Source organism: Crassostrea angulata, chromosome 8 (assembly GCF_025612915.1).
Source record: "Crassostrea angulata isolate pt1a10 chromosome 8, ASM2561291v2, whole genome shotgun sequence".
Taxonomy (NCBI): domain Eukaryota; kingdom Metazoa; phylum Mollusca; class Bivalvia; order Ostreida; family Ostreidae; genus Magallana; species Magallana angulata.
The window spans coordinates 7,479,518-7,495,085 of record NC_069118.1 but is presented as its reverse complement, the minus strand read 5'-3'; the positions used below and the strand labels follow the sequence as shown (position 1 = coordinate 7,495,085).

Below are 15,568 nucleotides of genomic sequence, written 5' to 3'. Positions count from 1 at the left end.
ATACCCCTCTTGGTTAAAAATCACATAAAATATACTAGTTAATCAGGTTCTGTATCAAAACACAGAGAGATGTATATTGTTTTCTATTTATCATTTATTTCTTTAACCCCATGTAAAGTAAGTATTTTATCCATTAACATTATCTTATCAACACCAGATAGACATACATCTACTCCCACTAACTGTAGTAATCGTCATACTCACTCCAGCTGTATCTACTGAGAAACACGCGATGTGCCAGGCAATAGCTTTATGTTTCATTTCATTTGTCAAGTTTATCAATGAAAAATGCAACAGAATATTTTCAATTTAATATGCATTCTTTGTACATGTATCAGTGATTTAAATATGAAAGCAAAATTTAAAAAATAAACCAGGGTTCAAATTGAAATAGATTAGTTTTAAAGTACCAATATCATATTTGATTCACTGAAATCTACCTGCAGATTCTGTTTGTTTGGATGACCTTGGGACTGATTTGCTGACCTTGTTGTTTCAGTTGTCTTTCGCCTCCAGCATCCCCCTGTTGATGTTGCTGTTCGCCATCCTGATGGCCCTCTACCCCACCCTGGCTCAAATCACCGCCACCACCGTCTGACGTCACCAGGGGAGACCACTGCTGATTTACCCTCATCCACATCAGTTGAATGTTTGATGAATGCTGTCTGTAAAGTGTGTTTTGTCAAGAGCAAAAGCAATAAGAGAGGTTTTTTTGTTTTTTGTTTTTTTTCTTTTTTGCCTGTAAGTTGTATGAATGTGTTTGGTTTGTTCAGAAGTTTGATGAGTTTATCATGTTCATATTTAGTATGTTATTATTTAGATACTGAGTTTTTTGTTATTGTATATAGAAGGATGTCTGTAAATATGTTAGTCTTTACATGGATATCTTCTTTTTCCTCCTTGAAATGTCCTGACATTATTCATGGTCTGATGCAATTTGTGTCAAATGTAATTTGTATTGAAACCTTTGGATATTTGGTCAGCAGAGTCTGGATTGTCTGTAGCCAGGATGTGCAGTGTAACGTGTTATCTGTACTGTATGTGTGACACTGCCAGTGCTGTTTGTAGTGACCACTTTTAGTGCTATCAGTACCTCACTGCAATAACTTTTCCAGTGTCACTCCTGAAACCATCACTTAAATACAGATTTTGTTGCTTTATTTCGCTATTTGCAGTGCTGGTGAATTTAATGTCACATTACATGAAAGTGTATCTATTTATTATTCAGCTGTACATAGAATTTTTATCACCGTCACGCAGAAGAAAAGGTGTTTAAACGGTTCATCAGAAATAAAAATTATTATTTTGATAGAGTAGATATTCTCGCAGAGCTCAGTTTTTGTCAGCCTGTATTGTTGACAAGAAATCTGTATGTAGATGAAGAGTTGATGTATTTCTGGTTATATTGAGGAGTTGGTAATATGAAGTGAATTATTTATTTCTTGATTGTCTCAGTCAGCTAGGCTCTCCAAATAATAGAAAGACAAGGGACAGGTGTAGCTTGTGATGTATGTGTTGATCAGATCTTGAAGAATGATTTTGTGAGTCTGGCCAATTCCTTTTTCTATCACAGTTTGATTAAGATTTGATACGTTCAGTGGGTTAAATTTGCTCAAGTTTTAAACATTTTAATTAAATCTATCCTGATTCCACTTTGCAAATGAAATTTGGATATAAAGAAAACTGTGCACATTGTTTAGTTACAGCTTTACTATTTATTTTTGTCTATTTATTTTTGTCCTTGAGTTTTTTTTCTATTAAAGCTTTTGAAGAAAGTTTTATTTTCCTAGCCTCTATGTTGTTTGAAAAAAAACACACCAAGATTTAATATTATCGGTAGTCTTCCTTGGATGTGATAGACACATACCCACCCCTTTTGTGACCCCCCCCCCCCCTTTTCAGTCTTCAGTCATTGATTTTATTTGTCCCCTGGAGAACTCTTCCATGTGAAGGGGCCCCTTAGGGGGAGCATGGTTTTATCACACCTTAAATTCCATCGGTGTTTTCTGTTGGGTCTGCTTTCATTGGATATACTTTCGTTTTTCATCAAAATAAAAGCTTTCATGTCATCCATGATAGAAACACCAATTAGATCTGAAGATCTGGTCCATGTCCAGAGGTGTCTTCTGTGTTCTGTTTAACCCCCCACCCACACCCTTAATTTTCTTCTTTGTGTCTGTGTGTTTGAGTGGTTTGAATGTGTATATAAATGTACATAATTATATAGCAGATAATATATATATATATACTGTGACCAGTTTGTATATAGGTAAATATATAGAACCCAGAATTTGTCTGTGCAAAAGACATCAAACATTCAGCAAGGCTGTCTCATTATATTTTGATTTATACCAAGGCAACAGCCAATCACCAGCACTGTTTCATTTACTGTTGTTGAAACATATATCTTCAGAAGTATATTCCCATTTCATGCAAATGTAAACCATTCCTTGCATATGATGTATAAAACTATATATTCGAAGAAAAAGATTCATGTTTTGCCCATGTCAATGAACTTCTTTACATAATTTTAATACATGTATCACATTTTCTTTATCATGTTATTCTAATGCAGAAGTGCATAAATTACAACCACAGGGTACTTTCATTTATAATGCATTCTTGTTTAAGATAAACTATAATTGTATGATACCCAAGACATAATGTAAGTTGGAGCAAAGGAAAATAATTCACTATATCCTTAGAGTTTTGGTCAGTGCACCTCTTATTTTATTGAAGGTTCATACATTATCTTGAGATGGCCTGCTTTTTGTGATTTGTCTTAGTCGGTGACATTATTCTGGGAAACATTTTGTAACAACACCAACAATTTACTAATTCGATTTGTTTTTTTTTTAAACTATTACTTCAAATGTTGACAATAAAGCTATGCAGATATGCAGTACTTTACTTCTTCAGTCTTCTTTTGTCATAGTAACTTTATCTGAAATATTTAAAACATGCTATAAAACTTGTATTAGTAATAATGATATATTATGATTTTTTTTAATTGCTTGACCTTCATGAGTGGAAATAAAAACAAACACAACGTGTAAACTGTTGTGATAAAAAAAAGGAGGCTGTTAAGAAAATATAGTTAGGTTCTATTTCCTCCTTAAATATCTTGCCGGTTTGTTGATCAGTTGATACGAACAGAAAAGCCGTTAGTTGAAGCATTGTACTGGTCACCACAATTGTCTGAAAATTTTCAAATCCCTTTCTCAGAAAGAATACTTCTATTCACCTTATCAGATGCGATGAAGTTTGAAAAGCCAAACAATAGAGAAACATATAGCATATTAGATGTATACATAGAAGAATCAAAACCCTGCCTGCCCTGATCACAACAAAGCTGCAATTTGAATTGCAACTTTTGCGTTGGATATTAAGCTTAATATAAGGGCGGAATTTTTAATTGTATCTGACCTAAAAAAAAATTCCGCCCTTATTAAAAAACACCATAATGGGTTTAGCAATCAGTGGACACAGCTGTAGAACCCCTTGTTTAAAGAATGGCTCTGAGTGTATTAATTACTTTGTAAGTTTACCCCAGTTTAATCGTATCAAACAGCCCCACCTTAATTTTTGCTTATGCTGTTATGGAATAAGGAATCATTCTCTGAGGATTATGAGGTGATAATTTCGGTCGGGGCGTGGTAAAATCCAATAAAGCCCAAAGGTCTTTGTGATAGATTTGACCGCTCCGAGCGAATTTATCACCTCATAATATTCATAGAAAGATTCCTTATTACTTATATTTGTATTGTTTCCAATTTGTACACTTAAAAATAAAATTATTTAATTTTTAATGTAACACATGTTATGTATTACTACGCGGCGCAGCCAATACCGTTTTTCGGTTATGCTATAAGACATGCCCATTTTGTGTCACTCATGCTTTATGAGGTTATTGGATTTTTGGATTAATATTGATTCGTAATGTTATCACAGATAAAGAAAGTTGAAAATGTAAATAGTTATCGTCGCACCAGTCGTCTGTATACCTACTGCGTCCCATGATCGTATCGATAATGATTTCGCGCCAAGCAAAGTGTTTGAATAGGAATTCGATGTAGTACAAAGTTCCTGTCAGCTGCTTCTGTTGCTTTCATTATTTTTACTAAAGGAAAAATACGTTTCATTTTTTTTTTACGCGAAAACTATTCACACATTAATCATTCTCTTACGCGCATAATTAAGATTTCATTGCTCACAGATCTGCCGTTTTCAATCAGATGAATCGAAATACTTGTGAATGGCTATGAATCTGTTTCCCCCGGAAGTAATTATTACGTGTATATATCCTTGGTAGTCGATAGTTGCCATGCTTAGTCACCATATCCTCTTTAAAACTTTAAAACTAGATTTTTATCATGCACGTACACATGACTATGCATCTCATTTTTTGGTAAAGAAAAAAAACCTTACTGATGTAAATCCTTCAGTAATGAATTGACGCTTACAGTGAAGTGATTTTCATCCCCCGTGACTTTATTTCATGTTGTAAACTTGACGGATATAACGAAATACGCTTATAACGAAGTACAATTGCCCATCCCTGGGATTTCGTTATAAGCGTGTTTTACTGTATTTGTAAAACTTTTCTCAAAAATCGACTCGATCTTGTATTTGTTTCCAATTAATAACCAATTAACAGACTGAGTAATTAATTGAGTTTGGTTTTCAAGAATATATACCGAACAAAACAATAAAATTAACAATAATCCTACATATTTTATGATACCCTGATCCTCGCAGTCTGGAAGTCTAACCATGAGTGTAGCTTTAGTGCAACTGGTCTAGCTGCCTAGTCAGAATCGAAAACTCGCTGGGGACTTTTATCTTTTTTCACTTTTTAATAAAAACCTAATAAAGACTTCAAAGATATTTTGTTCTTTTGATAATATGTTGATGAATCGTTGTAATTCAAGACTCTATCATTTAAACAAAAAAACGGTAAAATAAAAAATAGACCTTGACCCGTGCGTGCACGGGTTGACATTGCATATGATATCGGACATGCATCGACACACCGTGTTGTTGACATTTCCATAACCAAGCTTAAGCCTAAAATAATTTCACTATACTCTGCTTTAAAAGTTAGAATAATCTGCGTCTCGGGACAGGCCTATTTTGAATTTGACGACGTGTTTTATAGGATTTAAGGCAGCGGATGCGTCCTCAATATCTTTAATTACATGTACATGAATTAGCAATATCTTTCTTTTTGATACTACTTCGATGATAATATAAAGAGAATTATCTATGAATTGTATTAACCGGCTTCATTAGGTTTTAAAAGATGCCAACAGGACACGTGTTTTCCTTTATTTTGAGGCCTCCTGTGAATTAATTGATCACGTGTTTTGACTGGATGACTTTTTCATTAACCATATGGATGGCGTATCGCTCATGACAATGAAACAAGTTAAAAAACGCCGATTTATTATTAACCAATAGCTCCCTCTGTTCTCCCTCATCCTCTGTCGATCTATGAAGCAGTTCATCGAGTAAACCCAGCGAATATCGACTGCAGAACGCCCCTTTTAAATAATACGGTACAAAAATTACAATCGCCATAGCGCTCGGCCAATTCCGCACACACCGGAAGAAGGTTTTAACAATTCTGAATGTCCAATTAAAATCAAAAGAAGACCAAATTATCCGCAGCACCCACGTGACCTGATTAAGAAGTTGTGGAAGTCAGGTTTGTTTTTCAAACAATTTCTGTATTCTGTGGAGTGAGTCATGGAGGATATTACTGAATGAAGAGTGTTACCATGCAGAGCCCGTGGATCCTTCTTCTTCTGTGTGTTCTGGGGCCAGGTAAGTAATTGGATATATGTAATTATTATGATTTTGGGGTTAACCAATCTAGAAATCTATAATTTCTCAACCGTAATGAATGTTAAAGATATGTTTACTATATGACAGGCCATGCATGGGTACATTCTAACGTCTGATACGATGTGCATATTCGGTAATAAAAAGATATGAGGGTAAAAAAAATGATGAATTACTTTAAGATGCTTGTGTCTGTAAATTGCTGTATTCAAGAATTTTGAAATACTATATGCTACACCTTAAATCTCAGGTACTTCACGTTATCCTATTGTCCCTGTGTCACAGGGAGACTTCCTTCACTGAAGTTGTTCGCTGTACAGCTGACTGAATGGTTGTTGTAAACGTACACCGGCAGTAATATCATTTAACCAATCCACTGTAGATTTTATCTCAGGCAGAAAAGACCCGTTGTTTTTAAGGATAGGAGACAATTGCTGTCCTAGTTCTCAACATCTAATATTGAAGTTGTAGTGCGACAGTTTATGGCTACAACACTAGATAATTTAAACTACTATATATATAAAGCGCAAAAATTTAGTCGGTTTGTAAATGGAACTTATTCTGTCAAGATTATGTATAATGAGACCAGATGCAAGAGGCTGAAGCAAGCAAGGTAGCCAACAACATTACGCTTTATAGAGTAGAGATGCCTATGTAAGACCTATAGGGGACTCGAAATAACCATAATAATAAGGATTTTCCAGAATTAAATTGATGTGCTGATATTGGAGAGAACCAATTCATTCATTTATACAAAAAACCAAACCAACAGCCTTCTAATTTTTGGTTTTCGGATTGTTCTCAACCCACGATGCTTGCATTCATCCAATAAACCGATTGTTGAATTGCATGTTTTTACTGTAAAGAATATGATTGTATTTGTCCGATGTTCTCGATCAATATCAGGGGATAAAAGCTGTCTGTCGTTCCGACATGGAATTGACTTCCATGCTTTTTAGCCCGTTATTGGCATGCTTTCTGATTCCATATCATTGAGGGGAGCCCCGTTGTTGAGTTCTCTATCAGAGAGGGGGGCACGCGCTTCCTGTTTAGAACTATACGGAGCAAAAGGGTTCATTATAGCTGGCAGAGTGAGGAAAGGCTGTAATCACCAGAATTATCTCATTTCTGATACCAAGGTCAAACGTTACAGAATGAGCCCAAGGTCACCAACGATTATATCAAGGTTAACTCCCTGTTTATTTTCAGATGTCAATTTAATCGATAAGAAAAAAAATAAGGAATTGTATATATTACATAGAAAAGGCATTTTGTAGATTTATCTCGTTTTATACGACTTTAAACGCCACATTTTCAAAATGCATAAACATTTATGACCTTTGAGGTATATTAGTTTGTATATTCTATAAGATTAGATTTTACTTTGACTCAACGAGTAGTGTGTTTTGATGAACGCTGTATTGCATCACCAGCAATGCTATAAATGCGTCTCAAGTAAATGTACACTATTTAAAATGATCCAAAATAAAACAGAACTTTATTTTATGCTGAGGACATTAAATGATCTAGTTATAGCAAAATTTTAGAGCTTACTGAAAAGTTAAGCATTTTATTATTGTTAAGAAGATGGGGGAATAAAACAAGCGCAAATGCCCATTTGGTTAAGTCGTAAAATACAATTTCAAATTTAACTTCTTCCAACTATATTGTAAATATACTTCATAATATTATATTATACAAGTTTAAAAAGGACAATTTCTACCTTTATTCAGTTTTTAATATTTTAAGAAACTATATATAAAAAGATTTTGCTAGTATCGAACCCACAACACAAAAAACCTAGCTCTGTAATGTTATCTAACGTCTGGTGCTCAAACAGTCACAACAACCTCCATTCTATGGGCGACTACAACCACGAATTTACGGACTTGTATTAGTTTTCTAAAACGTTCAATTGTTGCATGGGATACAAAATTACATTTTTAAAGTATAGTGGGTCATCTCTCCACGTATTTGTTGTTTGAAATCGGTTTGATTCCCTTTTAACCTGATAAACACTATGACACAAATATGGAGCCCAGACCCTCTCTATAAAAGAAAAGGCACTGAAGTTCTATAAATGACACCGCATACGCTGGTTTAAATCAACATATTCCAAGTATTTAACGTATTTAAAGGTTATAAAAAATTGTTTAGGTAGATATATATGGTTTTCAATAATTTAGGAAAGAATTATGAGATTTGTTGAAATCTTAATTTCATAGTATCTTATCTGTCCTCATATAGGCAGTTTACTCGCCTAATTCTCCCATCTTCTTTAATGGCCCTTAAGGACAGAGAATAATTTGTTTTGCATCTACAACGTGTATGACATGCTATCTTAAAGTGGTTACTTTGATGCAACCAATATTTAATGGTCATTCATATCAAAATGATTTGTTGCAGTTTCTGTGTTTGTGTGCCAAACGTCATGATAACGGACAGAACTTGATGTATCTGTTATTGTGTATCTCAGTTAATACGTGCATGTTTCTTTAATTGAATGATTTTCGCGCGCTGCAATGCTTTTTCTTTCCACTTACTATCTTCCAAAAAATCTTTCAACCCGAAATTAAGCTTTGTAAAATACATTTCATGATATAACACTACTTCTACAAAATGTTTGACTTGATTTGATTTGAAGTATACGCAACTTACATTTTTAAGAGACCCATGTCATCTTAAAATGCACAGCAGGAAGCTATCAATGCACGTGACAAAATGTCAAAACATTGCGAATAATGATGTAAACAGTTGAGAACATATGAGATCAGCTTCTGTTTTGAGAGACCGTACAACAAACCTACAAATAAAAATCACACGGATAAAATAGCGATAAATGAGAGTAATGTCTTTATACATTTGGGAGTAAACAAGTCTTTTGCGCAATGGGCATTTGTTGGGTTTTGTGGTTATGTTTCATTTTCTTTTATCATAAATCACTAGTCCTCACCTACTTTTTATCACAGAAAGATCAATCGAACACACACCAACATGCAGCGGTCCGGTACCAGTGATGTAAAGGGTGCGTTCGATTTGTTTTCGCTATAGCAGATAAAATAATAAAAACATTATATATAACAATGTTGATCATGGAGATCTATAGTTCATTACGTCGAAAGAATGTTAAGTCTAAGGACAGCAGATACCACCACCAAAACATAACCGGTGATCTAAAGAAAGCTATGCAACAGTTTTATTCCTGCAACTGTTTTATATACATAATATCAAAAATTTACCATTCAGTATGGTATCATTGTACAGTAACTTTTTGTGTTTGCATATGCGTTTGTTGACAGTAGTCGTATGTATTTTAACACGTTAACTGAATATGTAGGTATGCCAAGACAGGAGAGATATTTGAAACGACTTGCAGCAAAAACTTAAGGCCACGGTTTATTTACTTCAAGTGCTGGTGTTTTGAATTGTGTAAATCTCGAGAGATATTAAGCTCGGTTTGCTTCGTTATTTACATCGGTTTTTACTTTTAATGCCACAAATGTAGGAAAGAACTGAACCAGAACGGACAAGTACGAGATAGATAGATAAATAAAAGCACGTGTTTTCCAGCAGTCACATTTTTTTTCATTTCAAGTCGTGCATGTGGCGAACGATCACATCATAAATCAGCAGGAGTTATCGAACGGCGTTAACTTTATTATCTGAGTAAACAATTTTTTTTTATTATCAGTTATATATAATGCATTGACAACTTTCATTTCATTTCATTTTTTGCGCCTTCAAACATCGTAATTTTGATGAAAGCTGGAGATAATGAGGTCTCCGCGGGCCACACAGCTCACCAGATAGAAAGCACTATAATGCAGTCATTTTTTTTTTAATACAGAAAAATTATTTGATTATTTCTACGAACGTATAAAAGTTCTTAGGATGTTTCCCCCTAATTATCCATGACTAAAGTATAAGAAGATACGTTACAATGTGCTGAAGGAATGCCAGATGATTTTCTGCATTACAATTTAATTTGTTGTAAGTGTTGAATTTACCGAGTCTTTCATGTTATGAAAACACAAAATATTGAAGTATGAACACAAAAGAACCTCAAGTACATCGTAACGATCTGTTTTGTTTGTTTTAATGTGCTAAGATTCCGTCATGCCATCGAGATAAGTGGGGATTAACCTTAGATAGTGTCAGCCTCTGATGGTTTCTGCTGTCTGGAGAAGCAGGTGCCCGTACAGAGGAACCCCACCGTCCGTCTGCGCCGTCATATGCGGGTAATGCACTCATAAGATCAACATATGCAGCACCAACTAAACGTTACAACAAGCTAGTGCGTCCTGACTTGTTATTAAATTACATAACTGATATAATTATGCTTGGTCTTTCTCGAAGATGGAGAATTTTTGTCGGCCAAGCTATATTTGCATATATTCATTGGACATGGATGCTAATGTAATTGTGGGATTTACACGAGGGTTAACATATACACGATCTGTAGACCGGAGGATATACAGATAAGTGACACCGAGGGTGAAGGTCGAGGCAGGACTCATTAAGGGAATGAACCACTTCCGGAGAGCGATTAGCATGCTCCTCGCGCTTATAGTACACTTTTGATCTCGCATTAGTCATCTGCCATTCCTAGTCTGCTCTTGAAATTTCCCTCTTATGTAATACTTAATTTAGGAAATCGATCATTGCTAACTTTGGGTATTCTAATATTATATCTTGAAAATTGTATGAATCGAATAGTGGTAGTTTGTGTAATTCTATATAAATATGAAAATGAAATTGTTGGTATTTTCTCAGTGTTATGAGTTTCGTTAAGTTCTGCTGATGAATATTATGCAAGGAAAGTCATTGGATGTAAGTTTATTTCACACATTATTCTAACAACACTCTTTCGAATATAAATGTACCGTTTTGATCAAACAATTCGTTGTTCTAACTTTTATGAACAAAAGTAAGTAGCAAACAGTTATTTTGATGAATATTGCTTTGTTGCAACAGACTAAAATGACTGATGACGCAATTTAGTTTGTTTTCACTTTCATCTATTCTGAGTTGGGAGAGTGGGGAATATTTTCAAGAAGTTTTTACTTTTTGAAATACATGTAACAATAAACAATAAACAATCTATTGTGAGTTCTCTTTCACGAGTGTTGAACTACTAATGATGCATACGTAACTCTGCTTCCGCCATGATACCATCAAAGAGGATGTATCCACATCGACAGTGTTTGATACCGGTATCAATTGCCTTCAACTTCATAAAAATTTGGACTAACTGCTACGTAAAATTCTTCTTGATTGATCAATAGCAAAGCAGAGTTTCTTTTTGTGAACAGTATTCACAACAGTTAACAACCCTGAATTGATAAACACTACACATCCAGGGAAATTGGGTATCCTATATGCAAAACTATGCAAAAAATGACGCATTCAACAGCTGGTATATTTTTTGCAAAAATTATCAAAAATCAAAATCCAAGTAATATGCATATCTCTGATATACATGTATGTATAATTGATCTGCAAAACAAAAACTTCCTATCTTGAAAACTGTAAGAGGTATTTATATTACCCCACAATATGTAAATGTATATACCCTTTTTGGCAGCCACCTGCCTTTTCCCCAGTTCAATAGCCGAATTTTTCCTTTGGAAAACCCGGTTGATAAAATTGTTGGCGGCTATTCCAGTATACATTATCTTGTAAGTACGCAATCTTTAGACAGCTGGTTAGCGCATTATATAGATCAAACCGATTTATGCACACGCGTTAAGGTGACCCGAAAGGACCACGGGCCTTACCCTTGTAGTCTTCATGTATTGCTTCAACCTTTTGTTTAAAATAAAACCAAACGTGATAGTGATATTATAATGTCTGGTCACGTGATGTGATGTAATACATGGTGACTCAGCAAAGGATAAAAAGTGAATAGAGCAGAACAGCGCGCAATATCCCGGGTTTGAAACAAGGCTGGCTGTTTTACGGGTCGCCTTCCTCCCACTCTCAGGTCGACAGGCTTCGAGGATCGCGGGGTTTCAAAGGAACTCCGAGGTTTCTGCAAAGATATGCAGAAAATGAGAAGTGTAACAAGAATTCATATTTTTTTCTCCGTTACCTACACATACACTTAGTATGATATACAGGGTTTTGCTTTTTAGCGTTGATATAGAATTTAAGGGTTAGAGGGGATGCAACATCAAAGTATCAAGGGCGGTTCGGGAAGGGGAGGGAGAGGGGGCAGAGGTGTGTAGGTCTGGTGTCGTCGTTACTCGTACATTTTCTTGTGGTCACGTGTTCCATGCTCTACTGTAAACATGTAGCTAGTTTAGGCTCTCGTTCGACGGCCCAACAGTACAAGGTACAAGTGATAAATAACACGTAATTCTCACCCATATAACAGTCGTAATTAAATTCAGCGTGGGAATGATGTAAAATTTACAAAAACGTTTGAGATTTTTATAGAAAAAATGCACTTTGTTTAATGATTTAAATGATAAGTGAACACTCTACACGGTTCCCATACATAAACTTCATAGTCAACTGTTATATGTGTTTTATTACTGACCAATCCGTCTGCAGGAATCCATCAAATTCATGCACTGATGTAAATTTTCTTTAATTTGACAATAAATGCCGAAAAAAATTCTAAGATACCAACTTTTCACAAAGACAGTCAAATAATCTCTGAAAAGAATGGCGATTCGAACAAAACTGACTGTATAATACAGTAATTAAAGCAGGGAGCAATGTTAGCGGATACACCTGAAAAGAATGGGAGAAAGTTGTAAACTGTATAACACCAATGTTTATTTGTTTTTTGTTTTTTATTTCAGGGAGCACTGTAAATGGCTCCAACTGTCCTCCCGGCGCCATGAACATTGCTCAAAACTGCATCAAGAATTCCGTTCCCTTGCTCTTGCCGACAGAGCGGTCAGTGGACGCCGAGATAGAAGTCTGGAGAAGGGTGTGCCTGTATGTTGAATAATGCAAATATATTAATCTTACAGCTGCCAAAAGTCAAGCCTTAGATATAGCTTGTAAACTTGTTAAACTTCGTTTATAATGTATGACTTCTTATCGTTCTCAAACTTACTACAACTATCAATTACCAAGCATATGAAGTTTGTTTGCTATGGTGTAGTGTATAAAAAGTAAGGTTAGTCTTCACAAACACTTTTACTGGTTTCTTGTCCGTCTGAAATTCTCGTGTAGTTAGATGCAAAATATGGTGACATTTGTTATTGTCAATGGAGGAAAATCTCGTGCATATGTATATGTTCGCTTGTTTCTCAAAATGCTTTTTTCTTTTATAAATGATAAAATAAAATATCAACGAACACCTCTATACAAATACAAACGAAAACCAAACTAAGTTCAGGAAACTAAAAATGACAACAAACAAACAACAAAACTGAGAAGTTTGTGTGTTTGCAGAGATTCCAGCCTGAACAAGGCGTCAGAATGCCTGCGTCACGTGATGGACAACTGCACGGGGTTCACGGACGAGGAGCAGAATCTACAGCGTCTGTTCAGCCACCAGAACATCCAAAAGACCGCGGTCTTCTTCTGCAACAACTTCCAAAGTATGTATCTATATGGCACATTAAAAGGCAAAACCCTCTGATTTAAAAGGTGCATTCATTTTATTTTTCAAAAAAATCGAAGTGAGGAGGAAGGAATGATGTTTAGAAAGGTTAACGGGGGTTAACATTTGATAGGTAAAAAACTATAAATGGTAACATAAATGTATAGATACAAGTGTATTAAAATGCTAAGTTAAATGTACAATACGATGGGCAAAATTTTCTTGACAATGATGACTTTTCGAAAGTACTGATTTAGGTAATGATAATATTTCACTTTGAATGGCAGTTTTAAAGATACAGTAGAAAAGTAGGTGCATATATACAGTCAAAGTTGGCTATTGTTGTTATGTAAGTGAGCAATGTGACCCAAGGCCCCTTGTTTTGCAACATCAAAATGGCTGTACTGAAAGGAAACATGTATATGTGTTTTTCATTTCTTGCGTAATTGTATCGTAATATACCAATCAACATTTCGGTCTTGCAGTGTATGAAAATAACATCCGCTGTGTGCATAATCAGCATGAGGCCGCCAGTAAATGCTCTCGTCCCCAGATGGAGAGTTTTAGGAGAAAGATCGCCGCCAAGTCGCCGATAGAGGTCATGATTCTCTCCAGTTGTCGGTAAGTAAGCAGACCATAAACACCAAACAAAACCAAACTTAGCGCGATAAGCTGGCAGGCAACGTATAGTGGTGGTGGATGGAAATCAAAATGCTCGTGTTCGAAAAGAGATCGGGTTATGTATGTATAAAATAAGATTCTGTGGGTTTTTATGTTTACTAATATGTTTAAAGGTAATAAATTGAAAAAATGAAATATGTTTATGTATGATTTGTCTATTCATCAAACGATTTCATGGGTTATAAAATCTTTTAACTTTGGCAGGTCCCATCAAGTCATGACTGATTGTTTACTGGAGCCGGTCTATACGGAATGTGGTGAAAGTGCAGCAATGTTTTTGGAAGAGATCACAACAAACTCTCGCCCCCCTGTGTGTCAAAAACTCCCCCGAAAGTATTTGTTACAACAAAGTGACAATAATGGCGCCAACTGCTTTGCGGTGACGTCATTGGCCACGTGGTGTTCATTACTGTTTTGGATGCTTGTTCTAATCAAACCGTCATTGAAGCTGTAACATGGGATGGAAAAGACTTTCCGGTGTACAAATACAAATACTAGCTGATACCTGCCCAATATTTAGAATGACGTCATTTCCGATTCGTAACATTTTGCCACATCACCCGATAATGTATATGAATGGATGACCATATGCGGGCCACTCATCGGCTCGTTTTGCTGTGATATAGACGTTGTCATGGGGACTTTTTGTCGGAGAGATGATAATCATTGGTCACCGTTCACAGAAAGTACATTCCATGTCCCCTGCCTAAATTACTGTACAAAACACAATGCCATAACAAAGCCTTGGGCTGCTTCACCACCGACACATATAACCTGTTGTACAATATCAGTGTCATTTATTCAAAACACAGACCAGAGCTGTTTCCAGTAGTTATGCTGTATATATACATTGTTATACACATTGCATACAGAAGTGAGAGAAGGATTAATTTGGTCAATGTAATTGTCCAATTGTTTCATGTGCACATGAATTTTATTTGATCCTTCAAAATTAAATATTATTCATAAACCACTAGGTGAAGCGTTGATTGTTCACCATTATGGTTTATTTCTTCATATAGACGTGTACTACTTGTGACGTCACTACTTGTGACTCGATCGTACATAAACGAATGACTTATTAATGATATACATGTATGTATATGACAATCAATGCTAAACTCTGCACGTGTATAGGCGAGTATGTAAAAAAAAAGAAAAAAATTTTGTCACAGAGCAATTCATTATACATACAGGTGTACATATTGTTTAACATGAAAAAAAATCATCACTTGATAGTCTCTATCTATTTCCTTTCCTGTTTCTCATTCAGTTCCTTTTGCATGGAAAGTTATATTTATTAAAATTAACAAAAAGTAAAACTTCGTGGTTCTTTTTTTTCATCGCGCATATAGAGAATAAATATAAATCTGCTTATGTATGTACCGTCTCCCTCCAAATAAAGATTGTTTTATTGATTTTTTTTTTAATTTGAGATAAAAATACATTCATGCATGGCTAGGTAATGAAAAACTAGGTCAA

General features: G+C 35.2%; 2 protein-coding genes across 12 annotated transcripts in view; both read left to right on the top strand.

Moving 5' to 3' along the window:
• LOC128161792 (sarcolemmal membrane-associated protein-like) overlaps window positions 1-2,905 on the top strand; it is a 33,508-nt gene extending 30,603 nt beyond the window's left edge. For all 11 annotated transcript variants that reach the window (XM_052825187.1, XM_052825185.1, XM_052825186.1 and 8 more), the window contains one exon: window positions 500-2,905. In XM_052825187.1, coding sequence (XP_052681147.1) covers window positions 500-598 — 99 coding nt within the window. In that variant the 3' untranslated portion in view covers window positions 599-2,905. The remainder of the gene's footprint in view (window positions 1-499) is intronic.
• A 2,604-nt stretch (window positions 2,906-5,509) lies between these two features.
• LOC128160293 (uncharacterized) lies at window positions 5,510-15,408 on the top strand. Its single transcript, XM_052823582.1, has 5 exons — window positions 5,510-5,826; window positions 12,654-12,792; window positions 13,255-13,403; window positions 13,891-14,026; window positions 14,291-15,408. Exons 1-5 carry the CDS (start codon window positions 5,766-5,768, stop codon window positions 14,538-14,540), a joined length of 735 nt encoding a protein of 244 aa, XP_052679542.1. The 5' UTR covers window positions 5,510-5,765; the 3' UTR covers window positions 14,541-15,408.
• The last annotated feature ends 160 nt before the right edge of the window (window positions 15,409-15,568 follow it).

Coding starts and splice junctions, on each gene's coding strand:
- LOC128160293 (XM_052823582.1), top strand. CDS start 5,766: ATGAAGAGTGTTACCATGCAGAGCCCGTGGATCCTTCTTCTTCTGTGT. Junction 5,827..12,653: donor TCTGTGTGTTCTGGGGCCAG/GTAAGTAATTGG, acceptor TTTTTATTTCAG/GGAGCACTGTAAATGGCTCC. Junction 12,793..13,254: donor GTCTGGAGAAGGGTGTGCCT/GTATGTTGAATA, acceptor GTGTGTTTGCAG/AGATTCCAGCCTGAACAAGG.